Source organism: Leuresthes tenuis, unplaced genomic scaffold (genome assembly GCF_036924035.1).
Source record: "Leuresthes tenuis unplaced genomic scaffold, fLeuTen1.0.hap1 SCAF_18, whole genome shotgun sequence".
Lineage (NCBI taxonomy): Eukaryota > Metazoa > Chordata > Actinopteri > Atheriniformes > Atherinopsidae > Leuresthes > Leuresthes tenuis.
In genome coordinates, this window is record NW_027325372.1 from 3244972 (window position 1) to 3270670 (window position 25699).

Sequence of the window (25699 nt, forward strand, 5' to 3'; positions counted from 1 at the left end):
CTGTTTTAACAAAAATCTTTCAGTATAAGGCGAGAGATTAGCTGTTTAAGGCTAAATACACACAAATGTGGGTATTTTTAACCATGATTTCCTCCTTGCATTAACCGCTAACCTCATACACACAGTGTAGGTTTGGTAATACCTGCCTCACTCTGTTCCAAAGCATCCACCGACATGTCTCCACTGACACCGACAGGTGATCTCACCATAGTCGTCCTCCTCTCAGTGTGAGTCTTGTTGTGAAGATGCGGGCGGCTGGTTCTGTGTTGGATTATACAGCAGTGAGCTACAGCAGCTCATTCTGACATCTCTGTTCGAGAGTGACGGTACATTTATGAGAAAACACGGAAAAAGCGCTGTGAACGAGGTCAGCAAAGGCAACATCTTGTCCCGTTGTCCCGTTGCCATGTCAACAAAGAGGAATTGGGCACATATTCTGATGTCAGACCAACCCTAAAACACCAGTTGGAGTCGGAGACGGGGAAGAACTTAATCCTGGAGGATGTTTTCCAACAAAACGTCGGTTTTAGTGCCCAAAACGGTGTTTGCATGGGCCTGAATGGTGTTCTGTTAGTTTAACTGTGGGATACTGAGCTGCTAATGATATTTAGTCTGTTTACATGTGCGTCTGACAGCTGTTCAGTGTGTGTGTTGGTATTTAAAGTGACTGCCATCCTTCCTGGTGCCTCTTTCCTCCATAAACAATGTGTGTGTGTCAGCTCACATGCCAAACTGAGGGGATGCATGTTATTCCTCTGAGTGTTAAGTATGCCAGTGTGTGTGATAATAAGATGGGGTACGACCCGCTCTGTGATCTGCTCCATCTGTCAGAGGGTCTTTGTAGCCTTTAATCGCCTCCTACATCCTGCAGGGCTGCAGACCTCTGCTGCGTTTGACAGCCAGTGTCGACGTCTTTTTCCAGCATTTTGGAGCTCATTTTTTCTTAGTTTCCCCCCGTCTTTGTTTAATCTGGACCGGTCTTAATTTATCAGGCTTAATCTGCACATTTATATCTTATTTAAACCGTCCGTCTGATTCTGAGAAGTTACGGATCTTTCTGAGAACGATGGAAAGCTTGAAGGCAAAGCTAGAAGATATATTTGGGTTGAAAACAAGGTCCTTGGACTCGGCGTTGCAGAGCACGCCACCATCCAGAGAAGGAGGGATAATAAAAGGGGGCCAAAGAGGGGGGAGGGTCCTGCTCTCTTCTGTGTTAGCAGGTTCCGGATTTCCCGTCTGTCGCCCCTCTTTAGCTAATCCTCACCCACCATCCCCTCACTCTGCCTCTGTTTTTAATATGAGCGTTTATTCAGATAATAACATGCCTGGTGGGATGGATGGAGGGAAAAGTGATGGCGACCGGCTCTTTAACCTGATTTAAAGCAGGACTGACAATAAGCCTCATACCAACCAGACACCTCCACCAGGTTGTTTTGCAGAGATGGCAACAAAAAAAACAAGAAATGTGTTATTTTTTGTTGCTTTAATATGTAAATAGGACTTTTGGGGGATCCAAAACGTCAAATTGTCCTTATTTCAGTGTCCTGCTCACATGGTGCACAGTTTGGGAACCACTTTTTCAGAACTTCCTCTGGAGTCAGCGGAAAAAAATCCCAAATCCTGAAAGTTTTCAGGTCTTCCTCGTGATTGGTTGGTCGTTTGTCGGACAGCAAACGTTTAAATATGCTGCATATTCCTATTGGTTTTTAGGGATTACGGTGTGCATGATGTCAGCGTTTGAGTACCTGCCGACCCTCAGGTGTGGACACAGGAAGTGTTTACAGAAGGAGAGTCAGGTGTGTCCTGTGTGGCTTTATCCCTGACACAATGTGTGTTTAATGATGCTATCTGGAGCGTCCAGTGTTTGCTGTGACTGTTGGGTGCGCACGTCCTCAGAAACCGACGCTACGCTAATGTGAGATGCTATAAAGAGTCATTGTTGGGCCAAACCGGACCAGACATTCAACATCCCTGATTCAGAGACTTCGGCTGCATCTACAGTGCTGCAGCTGACACTTTGTCTCAAAGAATGAACATTTTTCAGGGCTTAGAGACGTGAAAAGAGCTTCTCAGTCTCATACATCTTGTGGAAGGTTAGAAAAGCTGGTTTGCTTTCCCACAGGTCGGAGAACCTCGTCATTACACCACCTGTAAATGCCATTTCTAACACCTGTTGTTTGCAGTGTGAGCCGCTGCTCCCACTCCTAATGAGCCAGGTGAGGTCTGTTTAGGATGTTTCCTAGACGGCTCTCGGATGAGGTATTTAGGGTATTTCCTGCCAGGTAGAGACCCCCGAGGCAGACAAGCTGGAGAGATGGTATCTGTTGGTTCGGAGCAGCTTCAGGAGAAAGCCGTAGAGCGAGCTCTGCTTGGGCCGCTGACCCTGCGACCCCGGATGGTTGGATGGTCCTAATCCACACTGCTGGTTTGTTAAAGCTGACATATTGTTGGCAGGAAGTGATGCAGACCTCTCAGACATTAAATGAGAACTGGAAAACAAGCCATTAGTGGCTGCTACTTGGCAAAGAAAACAGCAAAATGATTTCTGAGGGTGAACACAAACAGAAGCTTCACAGGGTGAAGTCACCTTGGATGGTTAAAAGATTCAACTGAGCTGAGGAAGCGCCACATGAATATGAATAAAGTGTTTGTTAGTGTGACTCTCCTGACCTGGTTTGGTTTTATTCAGAAAGTCTTTGGTGGTTGAAATGTTACCTTCGGGTCCTACGAGTGAAACAGGATTAGGAGGAGGAGGTGCTTTTGTGGCAGTCTGTGTGAATGATACCCTGAAGGGAGACCTGTTATCACCAGCCTGCTTTACATCACAGCCGAAGGCAGCTCTGTGACGATCATTCCTCTGAGCACAGCTCATAATTATGGCACAGTTTCAGTTTGCTTTGGTCCAAGCAGACGTTTGCAGGTGACACCTTCACTGTGGGGAGTGTCGGGAGGACCCGGCTGTGGGTTTGTGTCCCAGCCAGCAGTGACACAGCAGAAAAGGCCGGAGAACATTCCTGAAATAACGAACAAGATGCAGGGAGGAGAGAGGAAGCTGTGACTGTTCTTCTGTTCTTAAAGAGGCAGCGCAAAGTCTGGGGTGGGAGCAAGAAAACAGGAAAACAGGTGTTTGCAGGCAGCCTGAACCCTCTGAGACCAGCTTTCTGTCATTTCTTTAAGGAGTCTTCAGGAATAGTTCTCCAGGCTTCTTGAAGGACATCCCAAAGCTCTTCTTTGGATGTGGGCTGCCTTTTGTTCCGTTCTCTGTCAGATGATCCCACACTGCTTCAATAATGTTGAGGTCCGGGCTCTGGGGAGGATTCATCCCTCCATAAGACCTGTTGCCACTGATTTTCAGTCCACTTCTTGTGTCATTTGGCACAGCTCAGCCTTTTCTCCCTGTTTCCCTTCCTTAAGAACGGCTTCTTGACAGCCACCCTTCCATGGAGACCACTTTTTAGGGACTATTACAGAAGAACTTTGAAAGACCTTTAGAAAACCAGGAAAACTGATATTTAAGATAAATTCTTTTCCTCATATTGAGCATTTTATTGTTTCTTCATTTTTTGGAAAACAGAACAAATGAGGCCTGAGGTTCATGACAGTGTCCAGGTACAAACCTGCACAGTTGTCCCAGTTATTTTCCAGTATATGTTCCCCTTTTCTTTTAAAATACAGAGGATAAAGGTAATTTTATCCATTCAGCAAACAAAGTTGATCATCTTCACAAGCTGTACAGCAGTGTGAGGCGTCCTCTGAAGCCAGCACGGAGTAACGGACCGTAAAGTAAGGGACACGTCCCATTTCAAGCCCAAAATCTCAAAGATTAGGTGGCTGAGAGGTTTCGTTTCTGGACACTCCCTCCAGTAAGAGCGCCGGGATCCACTGGCTTTAGATTTCTGGGTGTTCAACACCACTTTAAAAGATGAGAGAGTCTGGCTGCCTGGCAGAAAATGGAAAGAAAAATACCTTTAACTTAAGGAAATCTGGTTCTGTTCTCAGCACAGTGGGAGTTCTGGTTCTGATCCTCATGCTGCTCGCAGTAAAGATAACGGTCTCATATAGGACTCCCAGTCAGAGGTGAACGGCCTGTTTATCCAGCTTATGGAGCACGTTCCCCTCAGCTGAAACATGCCTGAGCGACGCGGAAAGCTTGTTTACATAAAATGAGATGACATCTCGCAGGATTTTAGCTGTAAATTCACTGAACCGTGAAGCCATTTCATCAGATCGTGCTTCTCCGTTAACTTTCCTCTACTTCCTGGTCTCCCCAGTGAAACTCGGGCTTTATTTCTCTGCTTTTCAGGAGCTGACCGAAGCGTCTGCCAGTCAGCTGTCGTGGCTGCTGCTGACTCTTCTCTTTCTCCCCGAACATCTCTCGCAGCTCCGTGTTATGTGATCGAAAGCTTTGAGCGTTTTTGTCCAGCAGATTATAGCTTTAAACATGACCGAAGCTTTCATTTCTTTTTTGGGCTTTTTTTAGTGTTGTTTTCATGCCATTTGTGGAGTTTATTCATCCATCTTTCTACCCATCTGTGATGGAGGGTTGGATAAATGATTGTGTGGGTCGCTGGGTTTCCACAGAGGTCAAGTTACCCTGAAACTGTTGAGCTGAAGGCGGAGTATCTGCCCCAGGTGGTGAAGCGATGAAGACTGTGATTTTGGGCATTCGTTCCCTCGTGATAAACATGATGCTGAACCACGAGTCTGTCTACATCCCTACCGTCAGCTGCGTGAGGAAGAAGATCCCAAACAGGAGCCTCTGGATTGAATTCCCTGTCTGGTTGGAGTTACTCTCTGAGATCCGACTGAACGGAGCCATGTTGGCTTAGTTTGGGCACCTAAAAAAGACGCCTCCTTGGGTTATAGCCTGGGAGCAGCTGGGATACCCAAGAAGGGGAGTTTCTGAAGGCCAAGGCCTCTTTGCTCAGCTGCAACTCTGAAATGCTGAACAGAAGAAGGTGAATGACTGAGATGGAGGTAGATCTTCCTGCCAGGGGACTGAGATGGAATCAGTATTATCCCCATGCAGCTCTGTTATTGCCAAAACAGACACGATAGAATACTTATGCCATGAATTTCTACAAAAACATGTCTAAACTCTGGATCCTGGGCTCCAGGTCCTGAGCTCTGCCGCCTCCAAAATGTTGCCTTAATGCATGTTTTCATGCAGCAGGACTGACTTTACCTTAAACTTTCTCTGGACCAGATCAGCCGCAGCGTCCGGTTCCAGTAGTTTAATAAGAAGAGTTTCCATCAGATCTTTAGGGGAAGCCTTTTTATTCTTATTTTTTTTAAATCTTTTTGTTAAGTTAGCATTTTCCTCACAAGAGACGAAGGAAGATATCTTCCCAATCCTGATTCCCACCTTTGCAGGGGCTTGTTGCTCAGACTTCTGTCCCTTCACGTGTTGATAGCTGCTCATCGAAGCCCAAAAGAAAGCACCGAATCCTTTAAAAACAGCGGGCAGGTGGGGGCTGGGTTTGGGCCACGAAAGGCCAGGATCAGAGCAGCTGGTGAGGCAGGAAACATAAACTTGGTGCCACACAGAATCTCTTCTGCTGTTCCTTAACAATGTTAGCTGTCACAGATCTTCTGATTTGAATTTGGTCCCAAATCTGATTTTGGCCTTTTTCTGTGTTGGCTCTGTCCAAACGGACCTTGGGACACTTGATGAGCTTGTTGGAAACCAGGTGGCAAACGGCCTCCTCCTGCTGTTTTCCCCTAAAGTCTGGATATTTTTAAATAAAGTTATGAATATTGAATTAGCGCGGCAGCAAGCACAGACTGTCCCTTTTTTTGTGGGTGTCTGAAATCTGAAAATGAGGTCAGTCGGTGTGTGAATGGGTTGCTTACAGGCCGCAGTTCATGTGCCAAAGCGGCGCCGATGGGCTCTAAAACTGACGCTGTTTGAGCTGGAAAATCAGATTTATGTTATGATGTTTAAACTTCCGGTGTCTCTGTTGGACTGTGAGGACATTTTGTCTGTTCACCTCTTAAAGGAGTTGTTCTTTTTCGATAGCTGGTGATGATTATGGGCTGTGCCGCCGTGCACCAAACCTCTGCCTGCAGCAGCAGCAGCCGCCCAGGTCCAGTTGTGGCATGTACGTTTCATGTTTTAGTGACTTTAAATGAGGCGTGCCGGCTCTCTGGAGCTCATTCCGTGATTTATTTGATGATATGAAGGCAGCGCACCTGAGGCAGTCGGCTCATTAACCTACCGGTCTGTCCACAGCTCCAGCCAATGGAGCTCCTCCCAGTCTCAGCTCCACCATCTGATGGCATCACACCAACATTTACCTGTCAGGCAGGGCGGATCCACTTTATTCTACATCGGGCAGCACTGCTGGAGCAGAGAGTGCTGTCAGTTGGTCCTTTACAGTTTGGCGATATTTTCCAGGAGCTGCAGTAGTTTAGTTTTTCAGCTGCTTCACAAACACGGTTATTGGTCCCCAGAAGGTCACTTTGAAGCTCAGAATTAGATTTTATCTGAAGCAGAACACAATGAAGCTGCTGTTATTCCACTGGCTGTGAACTCGTGTTACTATCTGTGAGTCAAAGCTTGTGTTTCACCTTTATTTTCATCCTGATCTCTAAGAAAACAGGACGAGAAAAAGAATTATAAACTGGATTTATAGCATGCAGTTTAATTGCTCTTTTCACTCCTGACCCTGACTATTCACCGGTTCTGTTAAAAAGTGAGGAAGGGAAGTAAAAAGAGGTGAAAAAGTACAAACACTGTGCAGGATGAGAATCGAACCGCTGACCTCTTTTATGCTAATCCACAAAGGCCCGTGACCTGCTCCTGACGAGCTTTTCAGGTCAGGTAAAGCCTCACAAGACGTGGAGGTGGAGGTCGTCCAATAGGAGCTTGTGTGCTGTCGAAGGACGTTAATGTGCTGATAAATTAAAACTGTGTGTAGGAACATTAAAGTTTCCTGTTCTGTGGACAAACGTGACTGTTTCACGAGCTTTGGCGGTCACTTGGACTCAGACTCCCCCTCTGACCAGCTGGGTCCTTGATGCTGTGGAAAATGAAGCCGTGTTTGGATTCTGCAGGTTCCAGCTTCAGCTGAGACTGTGTTAAAGTGACGTTTTCATGCATCTGAACAGGAAGTGTGGAAGGTTTTAGATGCTCTCTGCGCCGCTGTTCAGGCTCCCGATGATGTTCATGCTCCTCAGTCATCAAACGGCTCAGGTCACACTCGACCTGTGTGTGTGTGAGAGTGTATTTGGTAATTGTGTGTAATGGTTTGGTTTTGATGATTCAGAAGTTTCCCAGTGAGCCGTCAGCTCCTCTGTGTGTTTGATATTTGCTCTGCTTCGGTCTATCTTTGCGGCTTTGCATGCTTCCTTTTTAATTTCTTTATTTAACCACAGAAACAGCACTTCAGCCCTCAGCAGCCGGTGTGGGCGTCGCACCTTTTATTCATTTTTCAGCAGCTGAATCGCACAGAAATGTGTTTTTGTGTGTAAAAGACGTGTGTGTGGTGGGTTTTGATGTTTACAGAGCTTATTATCTGTCCTCAAAGGCAGCACGCATCACTCTCTGGGACTTTTATATTACAGTCATCGCTGGATTCTTTATCCGCTTCTTTTAATTTACCCAAATTTAACTTCCTGAATGTCTTCAGGGAAAATGTATTTTAAACACCAGCAGTTCAGCCCTCAGTCAAATAAGGAGGTGAGAATAAACAAATGAATGAACAGATGATCAGGTGTGACAGAAATGTCCGAACCTGTTTGATGGAGCTCATAATATCCCAGCAGTCCTGTGTAGCTCCGGCGTCTGTTTCTTCCCAAATTAAAGTCGTTTTTGTCCCAAATTGAATCATCAGTTTGATGTAAATGAAAGTTTTGCTCCTCTATCGTTAAAGAAGCTTCTCCTTCTCTCTCCTGGTTTGGGTTTCCCTGCAGAAAATCAGCTTTTTTAAAGTTTCCTGCCCTTTTAGAGCCGCTGTTTCACGCTGCTTTTTGGCAGCTGGACGCTTGCTAAATGTGAGCTTTTTATATCTTCCCTTTTGGAAACATTAAACACTGAAGGAGTGCAGATCTTTTTTATGTTTGCAGCAGAGTTTAACTTTACGGCCTCGTGAGGGGATTTTAAAACGGTGTCGAACACGAAAACAATGCTGCTGCTGCTTTAATGTCTGCTTACATGTGGGTTTATTCGTGGTTTTCCCCTGCAGAGGATCCCCACTCAGACGTCAGAGGAAATCAAACCTCAGATCTCCTCCTGAATAAAAGCACCTCCGGTTTAAAGGTCGACCTTCTTCCTACTTTGTGCCGGTTGTTTCAGGGGGAATATGTTGCCCTGATGGCAGCTGAGAATAAAGGTTAATTTGAGCAGTACTTGCATCATCTCTGTCCTGCAGGAGCAGCTTTACATTAACACACTCCAGACTCTGAACAGAGTAAAACTGACTTTTCCTCAGCACAAAGCTGCTCTCCTTTTGCCTCCATCTTTGCTTTGCTTCCTGTCGGGAGCACAGAGGTGAGTCTCGGCTGCAGAACAGCTTGCAGAGATTCTGATGTTTTGAGGGAAACATGCCGGTTAGTCAGAGGGAGGCAGCTGACTAACAGTCTGAATGAATGTCAGCGTCAGCATCTGTTCGTCTTTTCCCAGCTGACAGGGAAGTATTCTGGTCCCACTGGACGCACTGCCGCCCTCTTCTCTGTTTTCCAGTGAGAAGCGGGTCGGTTTGATGGTAGGATCAGACCCGGTTGTGCCCATCAGAACCGGTTGCTTCGTAGCTGTGCTGTTTTCCCTCCTCAGCACAGTGGGAGGGTGAAGCTGGTCAGCATCCTGACTCCAGTGCTGGTGGGAGGGTGTGAGCAGAGCCACATCACAGCCCTGCACTGTGTGCACATCAGAGGGGAGGAGGGGGGGGCAACAAAGGCCAAGAGAAGAGGAGGAGGGGCGAGGAGCACGCAGAGTGGCAGCGAATGAATAAAATCTTTATCTCAGATGGAGAGGAGACGAGGTTGCTCTCACATTTACTCACTTTCTCCCCAGTTGGACTTTTCTTGCAGTTTCTCTTCCTGTTATCTCTTATCTCTCTTCTCTGTGTCGCCGTCTTGTCGCTCCTCCCTGTTTATTATGTCTCATCTTCTCTGAACTCAGCCCCCTGGTGGAGGTGCGGCAGCTCTTCCCTTCCATCTGCCTGCTTTCACCGTTCCTTCCTCACCCTAAACACATTTCATAAAGGAGCTGATGCTCATGCAGCTTCAGTTATTGGACCACCAGCACGCTGAAGCCGGTTGCTTTGCTTCAGAAAACCGAATCAACTCTAAAATCACGTCTTCAGTGCAACAAAACGACTCATTTTCCTCCCAGAAAAAGGGAGGAAAGAACATTTATGTGCAGTTCTTCAGAGCTTGAGTTCAGTCAACAGCTCTTGAACACGTTTAGCGTCTTTTGCCACCTTCAGGCTGACAGGAAAATGAGTTCTCACCCTGCTGGAAAGCCTGCAGTCCCACTTGAACTCATGCCTGCGGGAGTCTTGGCATTAAGAGTTTGCTGTAAAGTAACAACCTGTTCATCAGTGTTACATAAGGCACACTTAGCCATGTCTGAACCTGGAAAAGAACATTTCTGTTGAAATGTCAGCGAGTCTGTGCCAAAATCTCCACCTTAGACATCAAACATAAAAAGCCGAAGAAGAAGAAACCAACGTGGTCTTTGCTGCTGCTCCCGCACCGGATGTTGAATTATTTCCTCTTTTTCTCTGTGATAGAAACCCACATCCAGCGCTCTGAAGCTGCTAAAGCAGCCAGACGATAAGAAAGTTGTGCGTTGGCGTTATTACAAGAATGCAGAGAGAGGTGTTGTGTGGCGAGAGCTGCTGACAGGAGGAGAAAGTAATGAAGAGGAATGCAGCCTGGCTGGAGAGGTGCTGCTTAATGGCTTCAACCTGTTGTGTGAATAAAGTTCTGAGTAGAGATGGGGAGAGGACGGTGGTTCTGTGGGAGGAACGGGCCAGAAAAGGGAGGTAGAGGGCAGGAAGGACACGGGAACCAGCTCAGAGGCGAACAAAGGCCTATTTTTCTGATCCGTTCTGCAGCCTTTGTTGTGTCTGAGGGTGAAAACCCACTCTCACTCTTCTTCTGCCCAGCCGGTTCTCCCAGTAGCACGATTCTGCTGCTCGCTGACTCACTGTTTGGGCCTAACTTACACGGTGGAATGCAGACAGAGCTCCTATTTCGGCTCCATGTGGCCTTCACAGACCCCTGAAGCTGCCGAGTCCTTCCTGCGGCGCTTATAAGAGCACAATTTCCTGTCGGCCACATACAGTTTGTTAGTGACGGCCTCTTTTCTGCCTGTAAGTTTGTTCTGCCTCTGAGACATGAAACAGGCCCACAGCGGTGTGGGCTGCAGCTTCATCTCCAAACGGAGTGATTCTGCTCTTTTACTGTGACGTTTTTATTTATTTATAACCTGCTTTTAACCAGGGATCTCCAAGTTTGCATGTGATTAAACATAATGTGAGAATGCACTAATATCATCCAGTTTGAAGCAGTTTTACAGCGGATTCCCTGGAGTGTAACACAGTAATGTTAGAATAAACGAGTCTCCCTTCAGACGGTGATAAGAGAGAAGTCTGTGACAGAAACGTCCGCATCGGCTGGACTTTTAGGTGTTTATGCTCCATAAAACAGAGATTTATTCTATTTAGGGCGTCTGTTCATTCTCATCCATGCCATATTTAATCTGAACAGGTGTTTCAAAGGTGAGAACGTTTCTAAGAAACAGAAATGTGATTCTGAAATTGGACTCGCCGCTGATGAATGACAGATTTAAGCCTTCGGTTTAAAGCCGGCTGATGTGCGAATGAAAAGCTTCCCTTTGTTGTAATAAGCCACGTCCAGACGAGGCGAAATGAGAGACGCTTCGGCAGCTGTGCGTCGCTCCCAGATTCCTCCGCACGCCACGGCAGCAGCTGACCGCCGCCTCGCCCTCGCTGAGCGCGTCCTTCTCGCACAGCGAGAGGAATGATGAGGGTCGTCTAAAGCGAGGCAGAGCAGGCGTGTGCTGAATGCGATCTGTGCGTCATGTGTTTTCCCAGTTGTTGCGGTCTCATGTTGTCCACCTGTCTCTGCTGGCGTCTGCTGGGAGTTTCCCGCATGACGTGCGCTCCCAGCTCACCGTCCACCTCTTGACCAGAGTTAAAAAGATGGCGACTCGAGCGCCGCTCGGCTTAAATCAGGAGGTTGGACTGCGTTTAGCAGGCTGTTTAAGCACTGAGGTCGTCTTCTTTTCATGAACTCACACTCCGATGCACACAGATGACCCCGCGGGCCCCGGCCCACCAGCTGTTTGTGGTTACAGGGTGTGTCCGGCTGCTTTCAGATCAGTATTTGCATGTTATGACTGACTGCTGTCACATTATAAGGCGTGGATGTCCTCTGAGAGTCCGTTAGCAGCACAGGACGAATACCTTCTGCTTTTAATTTGCCTATCAGGTCTGACTGAATGAACCATTTCCTGTTTTCCTTTGAGATATTTGGGATATCTGATGAATGCCACTAACCCTCTTTTCATTTTCACTCTTCTTTCTTGTTTTACTTCAATCATAAATGAGAATTTAATAGAAAATACATTTAAAAAAAGTCCAAAAACCCTCTGGACTCTGCAGACATCCTCAAATATTTCCTTTAAAGTTGTTATTTACATCAAAATAAAGACTAATTTAACATTTAAGAGGCTTAAAGAGAATATTTGAGTGTTTTCTTCTTGTTTAAAGCTTCTTGTTTGAGCTCCAGAACCAAGAATCTGAGTGTTTTTGGGAAAATGACGTCCTATTAGAAGCCGGCTCCTTCTGGTTCCTAAAGGCAGAAATGGTTTAAATGAGTTAAAAAGTCTGATGTTTTAGATTCAGCTTAGAGGAAACGTGCACATCATCGTGCCTGGCAGCTGAAGCGCTGTAATGAGGGAACGTGCTCTCAGACGGAGGGATGATGCTTAAAGGAAGCTGTGAGTTCTGTCTGAGTGCCTGAGCTTCACTCTGCCTCACAACAGCTGCTTCTTCAGGGCGTCCGCTTGGAGAGATGACTTTTAAAGACTTCCAGCTCTCTTTCTTACTGTATCCTCCTGTGTGGGGTGAGGCCTCCACCTCCAGATATCGAGCCAGATAAGGACAGATATCTCAGTCAGCTGGTAACTGTACCCGATCCACCAGCTTCTGTCTTCTTTAGCTCCAGCACCGAAGGGGAAATTGTCTGAAATGTTTGCCAGAGGAAGGCAAATGTTAGCTTTCTGTCCCGGGTGTGATGGATGCGGTTCCCGCCGCGGTCATATGACGGCTCCCTGAGTGAAGGACCTGACAGATGGAGGTGCAGAAAATGAGAGATGGGTTTTTTCTTCTTGGTTCCCTGACTCTCTCATAGCCAGCCGGTCCATTTCTTTCTGCCCTTGTGCCTCTCCTTCCTCTGTTCTTTCTCTCCCGCCGCTCAGCCTGGCGTTTTAATGGCTGGTTATTAATTAAACTGTAATGTAATGAGTTCAGCTGCCCACCAGCTGACACTCCTCGTTGCAGAAATCCTTTTAAACATGACCGGAGTTAATGGTTTCCCAGTGTGGTAACATTACTTTGGCTATTTTTACGATAAACAGACTCCAACATCAGCCACAAGCAGCAGTTTTAGGACCCTCAAAACGCTTCATAATGTAGCTTAAACTCTCTGAAGTCACGCAGGAGGACTAAATGTTACTCTATATGTGCCTGTTTTTAACACAGCGACAGCATCGCTGCCTTTTTGCTGCTCGTTAAAGCCGATTAACAGGAACTACATGAAGGTTACTGACATGCCCAAAACTCGCTGACATGAGAGGATAATCGCAGCAAACAAACCCCTGAAGACCTCTCTTTGTTTCGTTCCACATGGCGCACGCCGTTTCTTCTTCTACGTTTTGCTTCAGGTTAGCGGCCACCTAATGACCTCCGATTCAAGGCTGAAAACTGCGACACGGTAGCGTGTCACGAGGCTGTTGTTTGGCGTCGGGCTGCACCATGTAGCGGGAACCACGACCCATCGGTGTTCAGGTGTGAAAGCTGCGAAAATGTGTACTTTTACTCCTTATTTCACCATTTATGAGTGAATACAGAGAGCTTTTAAACCCCTTCTACCTGCTTGTTGACATTTCGCTTCACATTTTCTGCTCCATGGGATGGAAACGGCTCGTGATTGGCTGACACAGCTGTCCATCAAACACACGTTACTTTAATCGCCCTCCTGACGCCTCGATCTTCTGAAAGAAGCATTTTCAACATCGTACAGTGACGTCCTGTCTTTGTTTTTAGGATAAAGACGTCTTTCCCTTCAGTTTGAACTCTGAACTGCATCATCAGTGATGGACAGCAGCCGGGGAGCGTTTAAAACGAAGCTGTGGCATTAATGAAGGCGTTCTGTCTTGATTTTTAGGTCAGGAGTGAGTCGTCTGTGGAAAAAGCAGCTGATGTTCGTACAGATTTATATTTTCCTCCTTCTGAAGAGCGGCCTCACAAAACGCAGCATGAACGATCCCCCTTGATATTTGTTTTTTGCTGACCGCGTTTCTTGTTTCTCTTACATATGAAGGTGTGAATATTTGATAAAGCCGGTGAACTCCCAGAGGCGGCGTGCTTCAGCTTGCAGCTCGCTCTGACCATGGCTCCATGGCTGCTGTTTCCTCCTCACCTGGTTTTGTGCCTGCTTGTGCTTTGATGTTTTCCTGGGATCAGGCTGCTGTTCGTGATGGATCCACATTGACAGAAAGGACCAGCAGAGTGCTGCTTAATGCCTATTGTGCAGCTGATGATGGTGACCTGCAGTTGTCACTTAGCTCTTATCGGATCAGAGGAGCTGATGATGTTAGGTGTCATGAGTTCTGTCATCTGTCATCTGCTACATCCAGATGTGACTTAATGTGAGTGTGAAGGTCGACTTTGTTCTGTCTCCAGGTCTCTTGAACATCTCCACATTTCCTTTATCCTCCCTCTGTCCATCCTTACTTCCTCTCTCTTTGTTTATCCTCTCACTCGTTCAACTCCATTTTGCCTTTCCGCCCACCTGCTCTCTCCAGCTCCCGTCTGATATTCAGACCAGTATTTGTGTTTATTGTGAGTCTTGGTGGTCTTATTTTAGCGCCACCTCCTCAGAGTTCTCACCCACCTCTGGTCTGCACAGCTGCATCTCCCTCTGCTCTCTTATTGCTGCTCTGTTTGAAGGAACTGACAGGAAGCTGTCAGTTTGCCAGCTAAAGCTCCACAGTTTATATTTGCTGCTCATTCCTGTGGTTTCTCCTTTTCTTTCCTTTTCTATTTTTGGAACCTAGACTCTTATCTAAATAGCCGTTGTGACTTTCTACCAAAGCAAGCTAAAGTTGGTCTGTTAACAAAAAAAAAACTAGAAATAGAAGAGATTTTTGTGGATAACTTGCAGTCATTGGGTATTCAGAGCTCCAAATTTAAGATTTGACTGGTGTTTAACAATATCAGATGTAAATGCAGATAAAATGATGAAACTGAAGTATTTATCTTGGATAATAGCTCCGTCCAACCTGCAGCCGCTCCTCTGTAGCTGTTATAAGGACTTGTTGAGGCTTGTTTGGTGGCTTTTTTAGTTCCAGTACCTCCCTGATTCTGTGTGTGGGTGTTGGCATTTTTACGTTGTTTGCAGGCATGCACGCCCACGTGCACATAATGGTGCATTCTGCACTGTGGGGATCATTGTGCGACATGATGTGACCCGACATGATGCAACACAACATGATACGTCACGTCAAGATATGACAGGATGCAACACTAAACGATGGGACCCGATACACTACAACACCCCCCCCCCCCACACACACACACACTTTGACTCCAAAGGCCTTCGTATTAGAAGAAAATAAACACGCCCACATCCACACAAACATTACACCCAGTCCCCAGTGTTGCCTTCAATGACCTTTAGAAGTATCCGAGTCTTAAAACTCATGAAAATATTGCACATTCCTGTCTGTCCTTGTTAAACGTTTCATAGAAACAAAGGAGTTTTTTTTGTCTTTACGGTGGGGATCATCTACCATTAGTTCATAGTCTTCATTAGTTAATAGATGAGATGGTCAGCTGATGTCCTCTGAGCCTGTCTGCGAACAAAAATCATCTGAAGGGAGTCGGTCATCGGGGTTTACCAGCCGAGTGTTTCCACCAAACCGTGCTGACATCACACACCTGACTCAGCTTTCTGCTACTGCCGGACTGGCTATAAATGTTCTGATTTCATATGATTTCTGTTGGATTAACACGTTTACGTGCGCTCTGAAAGTCTGATGAACACGATTAGAAAATAGCTTTGAAGAAAATGTTAAATTTAGTACCTTTTAAAGAACATAAGAAGTATTTTTTTGTCCAGTTTGAACAGGACACCCACAAGATCTGCTCTGTTTGGAGCCATTATCACCTCCTCATTTTTATTATCCCAGATTATCTCAGTTTACAGCCTCCTGACTGTGTCTGTCGGGACGCCTTTTTCTTTGTTTTTCATCTCTTTAACATGTTTTCTGTGCTTTGCATCACCTGGCTTCCAGTTCGGACCTCTCCTCCACTTTCCGTCACCCTCCCACCATTTATGGGATGATCAGAGTGTACAAAGCTCTGTTATGTGCCCAGAATATTACACTTTATGCACACATTTATATGCAGTCAGAACTGTTTAAATAGACAAAACTTGGTTATTTAAGCTGATTTCAAAGGAATATTACAGCTTGGAATAAAGTTTCTTAATCTGTGAGGAAAAGGGAGGTAAAGTGTACATAAAACCTATATAAACCTTTTATTTTTATATACATTTACTATTGATTATATATTTAAAAAATGTGTTTTTCCCATTTTTAACTGTTTATTCTTATATTATTTTGCAAATAGTCACAGAATTATATAAAATAAGTGCTAAATGTATTAAAAAAACCTCATATTTATCAAAAAGCAGATTATTATTTCATTAGTTTTTATATTTTTATTTCTCTCTACACTGTAATTTGATTGGTAGATTTAATCTCTCGATGATTCCAGTTTGAAAGCTAAAGCTCTTTTTCTGCAGCAGGGAGTGAATTTGCACGTCATTAAAAGGCTTTAAATTGTTAGGACTTCCTCCGTCTTCAGTCAGCACAGTTTCACACATAAAACCTTGAGTTTTGGGGGATTTTTAAGGTTGAAATGTGAGCGTAACAGCACAAACATTTACTCCACGTTGTTTTTCCTCTTTATTTCTGACCCTGTTTATCCTTCTTCACTGACACTGAGTCCTGTATCTCTGCTCCAGCTGACCTACATGAGATATAAACGGCTTCATCAGCTCCTGACGCTGCTTTTTCGCTCCCCGCTCCTCCATCTTTCCCTCCGTGAGGTTTCCGACTCTTGGTCTTCTTTCTCGTGACAGCCAGCTCGCCTCTGATGAATGCTCCTTTGTTTCACGAACACTCCCAGCTGCCGGGGACCCAGAGTTGTTCCACCTCTCTAACTCATCCTCACCTCCTCCTCCCTGCTTCACGGTCACGGTCGTCCTCATCAAACAAGACCAAAGTTGGATTTAGACTCTTCTGCCCTCAGAGAGGCTGAACTCTCAGAGGAGTGGATTCATATTCAGCTGCTGGAACTGATATTTGTAGGAATTCTTAATGCAGATTAACTAAAAAAGGTGTTGCAGCCCTTTAGATTCTGCTCCTAAACAGAGAAACCTTTCATATATTACCGATACCCCCCCCCCCCCCCACACACACACACACCTAGTTATAGAGAGTTTCCTCTGTAGTGGAATTAAAATCCAGTTTTATTCTGCTCATGTTGGCCTGCTGGAAAATGCAGATATTAGAAGGAAAATGGTGAAAATGATGTGATATAGAGACCATCATAATGATACCCTCGTGTGTTGGAAATGACCTCTGACCTCCGACCTCATGGAGGCTCATGCAGTCCAAAAATCTGCAGAATCCAGTGTCTTCCACGAATAAAAAGGTCGTCCAGAACCGGCTGTATTTCCTGGCTTTATCCGAGGCTTGGTGAAGAGGCTGTTTCTCGCTCATTGCAGCGGGTTCTTGAGATGGTTGATTGAGTTCTGGCTCCAACTTGCTTCACCAACGCTGAGCGGTGTGTTTAATCAGCATTTAGTTCCTCATCGCTTGCTTTTATCGGTTCTGATCGGCATCAGAAGCGACGCAGCTCATGCTCTGATCAGTTTTTACGTCTGAAAGACAGCCGACAGCTCAGTCCCGCGGTGTCAAAATAAGAATCGAGTCTGTTTATCTCAGGAAACGTTTCCCTTCGTGTTGTCGCTGCTTCCTTCAGCTTTTCCCTGAGAAGTGGGCGGAGCTACTGGATGTAACTCCAGTTAGTGTTTTTGAGCTCTCAGAGCACAAAGAGTAAACCACTGGCGGTTGGAAGGGATTTAATCTGCTTGTGTTAGCCTTAAAGAATCGGTTTTAATCTCACCGCTCATCATATAAAAAAGATATTTGCCTTATGTCATATTGAACCTGGAATCAGTTGAGTTTTGGTCACTTTGTTGGTCGCTTATTGAATGAATGAACTCCCTAATGGAAGTAATTGTTTGATGATAAAATGATGATAATAACATTGCTTATTATGGAACTTATTTCTGATGTTGGGGTTCGTAACTGTGACAAAATGCTGTGACTTATTAGCTCTTTTTTCGAGCTTTCAGCTGCATCTCACAGACATTTGCCATGAATAGAGTCTGATCAGAGGCCTAAAGGTGAAACATGAGGAAGTTTGAGCTGATTTTATTCACCAATGGAGGCTGCTGACTGATGGATCAGTCACACAGACTCACACCGTCAGGTTTAACTGAAAAGCTCTTGAATCTAACCAGAGTTTCTGTCTCTGTTTTCTCTTCCATGTCGCTGCCGCTCCTGCTGCCGCTGCCGCTCCTGCTCCTGCTCCTGCTGCCGCTGCCGCTCCTGCTCCTGCTGCCGCTCCTGCTCCTGCTGCCACTCCTGCTGCCACTCCTGCTGCCTCTCCTGCTGCCGCTCCTTCTCCCGCTGCCGCTGGCTTCCTTGAACAAAGGTAAACACATCAGCTTCTTCCATCTCTTTCCCCTCTTTAAAGCTGTATCCACAGGCCGGGCGTCCTAACGCCGTCTGACATCCTGTCATTTCATTGTTTAAAGATGGAGCTCTGGCTCTGGCCTCCATCTCTGCTGTTTCTGCTGCTCGCGCTTTGTTTTGGTTGAGCTGTTCTAAAGTTAACTTTTAACACCTCGGGATCGGTTTACAGCGTCCGGAGGATCAGGTGGGAGAGGTGGGAAAACGAGCCCCTGTCCCGTTGCTATATTTACCAGTCACACCACCTCCTCCTCCTCCTCCCAACGGTGTGCGTGGGGTGTCCAGGCTCGCCTTTGATGAAGCGGCTCGCTGTGGACGGGGTCATGTGAAAGAGGAGACTCTCAGGGGAGCGTTCAGGATCGCTGAACAGTTTTCAGCATTTCTGTGTCGGGTTTTCCAAACTTGAATAGAGCGCGTTGGCTCCGAGCTGCACGGCAGGAGCTGATGTTTTCATTCAGCTTCCAGACCAACCAGGTTTATAAGAAAGAGTTTTTATGCCTTAAGAGGAGCGCAGGATGCATTCAGTGGGAAAACACACAATACTGTCTTTTATGTTGCGTTGGAGTAGATTAAAAAGCACTCGGGTCTCCAGTGAAGTCGCTGGTGTGAGGAAGCTTATTGTGTGTCAGCGTGCCGGTACAGAGAACCGCGTTAAGGGTTGTGATTGGGTGGAAACGTCCTCTAAACGTCCTGCAGGGAGTTCAGCCTTCACCAAAGAACACTCGTGGTATTTATGCAGCATTTCACAGCTATTTGAATCACTTTATTTTGCTCACACCTCAGTTTCGTGACGAACAACACGAGATAATTTAAAGTAAATCAACGTGTTGCTGCTAAATAAAAACATAAAAGTTTGACGCTGCAGAAACTGTGAATGGTTTCATTACTGATGCACTGAGATGTGCGTCATACCTGCTTTAAATAAAAGGAAACTTCAGGGGTTCGTTCACAGGGGGGTCGAACAAAATAATAGAAAGACAGAAAAGGAAGACATTTCGCCGGCTGCTCCTTCTGTGAAGCTTCTCAACCCTAAAGGACACTTAATAATATTCTTAAATGTTGAATTAATTTAAAATAGATACAAATAGGGCTGAAACTATACACTAATCTCACGATACGATACACGGCATTCAGCCAACGATACGATACGATTTTATTCGATTCAATACACATCATTTTCTGAAAGATTTTAAAGGGACAGTGTGATTTAACATGAATCATCGCTGATTGGACTGTTGGTCGACCTTTGACCTGGAAGAACAACACCGCCAGACAAACAGAAACAAACAAACATGTCACTAAAGTGTCTTCAGCGTACACAGACTCATGTTTATGCTGTGAATATTACATCATCAACCTGCTTGTTTTACTTGCTAAATACCATAAACACAAATCCAAATTCTCTGATCAAACCATCTTTTTAATGAGAAGAAGCTAAAACAATAAATTAAAACAATCCTACATTCTATAAACAGAAAAGCCATCAAACCCACTGAGATATGCACTTTATATAACATTTTTATGAACTAATTAATCATTGTTTTGTCTTATGTTAATGTTTGTAACGTCTGACTTTTCAATAAAGTTTGCTTAAAAAATTTTTTTTTTAAAATCGATACTCGCGGCTGAAAAATCGATATTTATCGGGAAACTAAATATCGATATATATCGCGGTATGGATAAAATCGCTCAGCCCTGGATACCGAGTCATTCCTGACGCATAGATGCATCACAGTGACTGTATTTTCCTGTGATGTGAGGAGGTGATGATGACGGTTTGATCATAATTGTGTTTACTCAGCATGATTCATTCACTTGTATTGATTGGGATTCAGTCGGCTCTCTGATCTGAATCTGATGTCGAATCTTTTGCTCTTTTCTGAGGTCTTTCGTTGTCTGTATCTGGAAGTTGATCATGAGCTCAGGCTCTTCCCCGAGTCGTCCTCCTTCATTAGTCCTGATGCAGGTGCACGTCTCAGTGTGGTGAAGGAAGCCATTCGGGGTATTTGGAGCCAACCTGCTGGTTGCCATGACACCAGGCTTCATCCTACCCACTGGTGGCGTGTGTTTGTCTTTGTTACATGTTTAAAAACCAGGTAATTATTTACCCTGCTGTGTTTACCTTTTCATGAGAGAATAAAGGAGGGAACAGAGCTGATAAGACACGCAGAGGCGGGGGGAGTTTCCCAATGTAAATATGAAAGGCCACTCGTGGTCATCTGAAAGAAACATCTGGAAAGTACTGTTTGGAAAAATTATGAAGCATCTGGTCGTCAACCAATCAGCACGGAGCTTCCAGCTCAGTTAAAGTCACTTAAAGACTTAACTTTGGGACTTAGATGGTGGTCGAGTTAAATGTCCAAGTCGAGCTGTAACTGTAACCCAGCTGTGCAGCTGCCGCTCCAGGTGTTCTGGTCTTCTGATGGTCATTATGAGAAGTTAACATGATTAAAATTGATCGGATGGCAGCTTCACCCTGATTTATTCCTTCTAAACTGATAAATGCCTTTAAAAAGCAACAATTTGAATAACACTGCTGGTGCTTTTCTGTGACGCAGCACGGTGCAGTTTGGTGTGGGATGACTCACTTTTTGCTGGTTTTCTGTGGAGAAAGCGCCTCATAACTGGCCCAAGACTCTTTATGAAAGAGTTTTAAAGTCCGCTTGTAACATAAATGTCTGGCGGGATTCATGATGTATTCATTAAAGTGTTATTAAGTATTTATAGATCGATTTGTAATGATCACTTCCAGAAGAAACACCCTCTACTCCTCGAAAGATCACACACACTGACACACACACCAACAGAGACACACACACCAACAGAGACACCAACACACACACCAACAGAGACACACCAACACACCAACACACACACACACACACCAATACACATACCAACAGAGACACCAACACACACACACACCAACACACACACACCAATACACACACCAACACACACACCAACACACACACCAACAGAGACACCAACAGAGACACCAACACACACACCAACACACACATACACCAACACACACATACACCAACACACACACACCAATACACACACCAACACACACACCAACACACACACACCAACAGAGACACACACACCAACACACACACTAACACACACACCAACACACACACCAACACACACACCAACACACACACCAACAGAGACACACACACACACACCAACACACACACACACACCAACAGAGACACCAACACACACACCAACACACACACACACACACCAATACACACACACCAACACACACACACACACACCAACACACACACCAACACACACACCAACACACTGACACACACACCAACAGAGACACACACACCAACAGAGACACACACACCAACACACACACCAACACACTGACACACACACCAACAGAGACACACACACACACCAACACACACACCAACAGAGACACACACACCAACACACACACCAACACACTGACACACACACCAACACACACACCAACAGAGACACCAATACACACACCAACACACACTAACACACACACCAACACACACTAACACACACACCAACACACACACCAACACACACACCAACACACACACCAACACACACACACCAACACACACACACACACACACCAACACACACACCAACAGAGACACACACACCAACACACTGACACACACACCAACACACACACCAACAGAGACACCAATACACACACTAACACACACACCAACACACACTAACACACACACCAACACACACTAACACACACACCAACACACACACCAACACACACACCAACACACACACACCAACACACACACCAACAGAGACACACACACCAATACACACACCAACACACACACCAACAGAGACACACACACACTGACACACACACACCAACACACACACCAACAGAGACACACACACACTGACACACACACACCAACACACACACCAACAGAGACACACACACCAACACACACACCAACACACTGACACACACACCAACAGAGACACACACACCAACACACACACCAACACACTGACACACACACCAACACACACTAACACACACACCAACACACACTAACACACACACCAACACACACACCAACACACACACCAACACACACACCAACACACACACCAACACACACTAACACACACACCAACACACACACACCAACACACACACACACACACCAACACACACACCAATACACACACCAACACACACACCAACAGAGACACACACACACTGACACACACACACCAACACACACACCAACAGAGACACACACACACTGACACACACACACCAACACACACACCAACACACGCTGACATAAAGAAAGAAAGAAAAAAAAAAGCACAGCTGAGCGGTGACTAATGAAAACACGCCTCCTTTTTTCGTAGTTTCCTTCTCTCTCACACACACTCACACACTCACACACTCACACACACACACACACACACGCTCACTATAGCTGGCTGCGAAGCACATGCTTTCGGCTGCGGCAGTGACATCATTGTGGTCAAAGTCCAGTTCCTCTATCCGGCTCAGAGCTGCGAACACACGACCACATTCACAGCTACTTTAACCACGACTCCCACACACACGCGCGCCCAGGAAAAGAGCAGCAGAAGAAGAAAAAGAGATGAGGGATTATCTGCGTGATTAAGGATGGCTCTTTGACAACCTGGACCCAGCACAGCTCAACCCGACTCCCTCCACCTCCGATCTTTAACCCTTTAACTTTCTTGATCCTTTCCCTTCTCTTTGCTAATTTCTAACCAGATTCCTGCCCTTCCTCCTGACTTTGGGCAATCATTTCTCACTTTTACCGTCTTTCCACCCCTTCGCCTTTCCTCTCTGCTGTCGGGGAGGGGGCGGGATGAGCTCCACGGCTGCTTACAGGCAGTTCCTCCAGGACCTGGAGGAGAAAAGAGGTCGGTGCCCCTTCAGCTTCGTCTCCTCTCATGATAAGAACCACAGCAGATGACTTCTTTAGCTCTTTACAGTCGCCATAAAGATGTCATTATGTTGTAATAAGAGCAGGATGTTGTCTGGTGTGTGTTGGGAGGTTTAACCGTGACATTTTGCACGTGGGGAGGACTCGCTGCTGTGAATCAGCACAGCCTGAGCTGTGGGTTGGGTCCTGAATAGGTGTCATACCTGCCTTTCATGTGCAACCACGCTGCAGCAGGTTGAGTCCCACGATGACGTAGGAGCAGGATTTTATGCTTAAACGCTAAATATTTGGGATTTTTCAGTGGTTGCATTGATTTTCTGCAGATTTAAATCCCAGAGTCAGCTTTTATAGAGCGTAGTTTCGTCTGGTTGTTGTTTCCTGACTCACTTTCCTCTGTCACGCTCATTAAATCTGTCTGACTTGTGTATAAGATGTTGGTCAGGAGAAGATTCCCCCTTTTTTTTACGTTTTTCCCTTTAGGCTCTCAGGGCTTCATCAGCCTCAGCTGTTACCACTCAGATGTTGCTTATTGTTCTTATCGGAGCTGCCTCCCGTGTCTCTGACACTTGATTCTCGCGGTTGCTGGAACATGGCAGAGGAAAGGCAGCGGGCTGATGGCTTGTTGAGGTGTCAGGTGACACGCAGGAGCAGGCAGGGATGCTTCGTTCAGCAGCTGTTATCTCCACAGTTAGCCGAGCCTCGCAGAAGCAGGCTGTCACAGAGCGGAGTCAAGTTCCTGCTGAAATATTTATCTGTTTCATACTTGGTGTGTTTTTTATGTTTAAATGTGCAACAAAAGGCTCCATATGTTGGAGGGGTTGTGTTTCACTAAAACATGTTCAAACATGAATATAAATACAGTAAATTAGACTAAAACAGAGCTTTTTAAAGTGAATCTCTGGTCTGAGCTCCTTTATTCTCCAACACAGCCTGAACCCTCTGAGACGAGCTTTCTGTCATTTCTTTAAGGAGTCTTCAGGAATAGTTCTCCAGGCTTCTTGAAGGACATCCCAAAGCTCTTCTTTGGATGTGGGCTGCCTTTTGTTCCGTTCTCTGTCAGATGATCCCACACTGCTTCAATAATGTTGAGGTCCGGGCTCTGGGGAGGATTCATCCCTCCATAAGACCTGTTGCCACTGATTTTCAGTCCACTTCTTGTGTCATTTGGCATAGCTCAGCCTTTTCTCCCTGTTTCCCTTCCTTAAGAATGGCTTCTTGACAGCCACCCTTCCATGGAGACCATTTCTGATGAGGCTTGGGCCAACAGTAGATGGATCAGCTGAAGGTCCAGATGCATCTCTCAGGTCCTGTCAGGTCACAGCTGGATTTTTTCCTCTTTCTTAAGGACATCACTTTCAGATCCTGTTCATCTGCTGTAGATAGTTTTTTAGGCCTGACACTTCTTCTTTTGTCCTCCACTTGTCCAGTTTCCTCAAATGTTTTAAGGACACACTGCACACCATGCTGAGATATGCCAAGTTTTCAGCTAATAGCTCTTTGGGAATCACCTTGTTGCTGCAGAAATCCTATTTTCTGTCTGTCAAACTGTGTTTTCTTTGCTGTTTTTCATAGATGCAGCTAAAGAAATGGGAACAAATGATGTGTCTTTGTGACAAAGTGCCTAAAGATCCAGTTTAAAACGGCTTCTTTGCTAAGTTGTCTGTTCTGTGTCGACACAACACTGGTTCATCCCTTGAGTTAGGAGCCTTTTTTCTGCTTGAATGCTTCATAGGTCAGAGATAAGGGGCTGAACAAAGAGGAAAGTGAGTGAAAAAGCAGAAAATGTCCAAAGAAAAATTCTGAAACACCTTCAGAAAGCAGAAAACTGTTGATCAGAAACACTTCAAAGGTTAAATAAAGTCTGGCTGCTTGGAAGTAAAATATAAAGAAATGAATCAGGAGTCCAACAGGGACACAGATCAGTGACTGTATGTTAAAGATTCATCAGTTTAGTGATTCTTTGATAGATAATAAAAAAATGAGTCTTTTCCTGGAGTCGAAGCCTCTTTTCAGACCCTCTCTGCCGGCTGCTTTACATTCTTCACACATCTTCAGAACACCTGTTCCCAACAGCTTCCTCATATTTTGGTGCTTTGCTTCCTTTTAAACTTCTTTCTCTCACCTTCTTTTAACTTGCAAATGTGGATGAAAGGAAAGCATGAACCTTAAAGCAGAACCCGAACCCTTCTTTTTCACACCCAGACACTGAGGAGCCTCTCCACAGTTGTCCCGGTTTCAAGCCTGCGCCCACATTTTAAAGCTGACCCCCTCTTGGCTTTTGTCTGGAAGCTTTACCACAGCCACGGCCACACCTGCTGCTACTTGTGGTTTGGTGATATTATGCGGCAGAGTACCCCCCCGACCCGCCCCACCCACTAACAGCTGCTCCGTCTGAGGTTGTCAGGCTGGGTTAGAGCCACCTACAATCTCCTTTAACCCCTTAAATTACACTTGAGGTTAAATCCTTAACCGCTCTTAAAGCCAAAGGAGACGCGTAATCATCATAAATGTGATTAAATTATCCCCCATCGGGGCTCATGAGCTGCAGCTCAAACGCACGAAGTCCTGAGGATGCTGCTGAAGCTAAAACTCTGCTTTTTCATTCATTCTGAGGTCTTTAAAGTGTTCGAGT

General features: G+C 45.6%; 1 protein-coding gene across 14 annotated transcripts in view; it reads left to right on the forward strand.

Annotated features, from left to right (window-relative positions):
- Window positions 1-25699, forward strand: part of macf1a (microtubule actin crosslinking factor 1a) — a 224883-nt gene that overhangs the window by 44692 nt on the left and 154492 nt on the right. Inside the window, exon 1 of one of the 14 annotated variants that reach the window (XM_072371031.1) lies at window positions 22624-23044. The exons of the other annotated variants lie outside the window; for them this stretch is intronic. Within the exon in view, the coding sequence (XP_072227132.1) occupies window positions 22990-23044 (55 nt within the window). The 5' untranslated portion in view covers window positions 22624-22989. Of the gene's footprint in view, window positions 1-22623; window positions 23045-25699 lie in introns of those variants that run through there. 14 annotated transcript variants of the gene reach the window in all.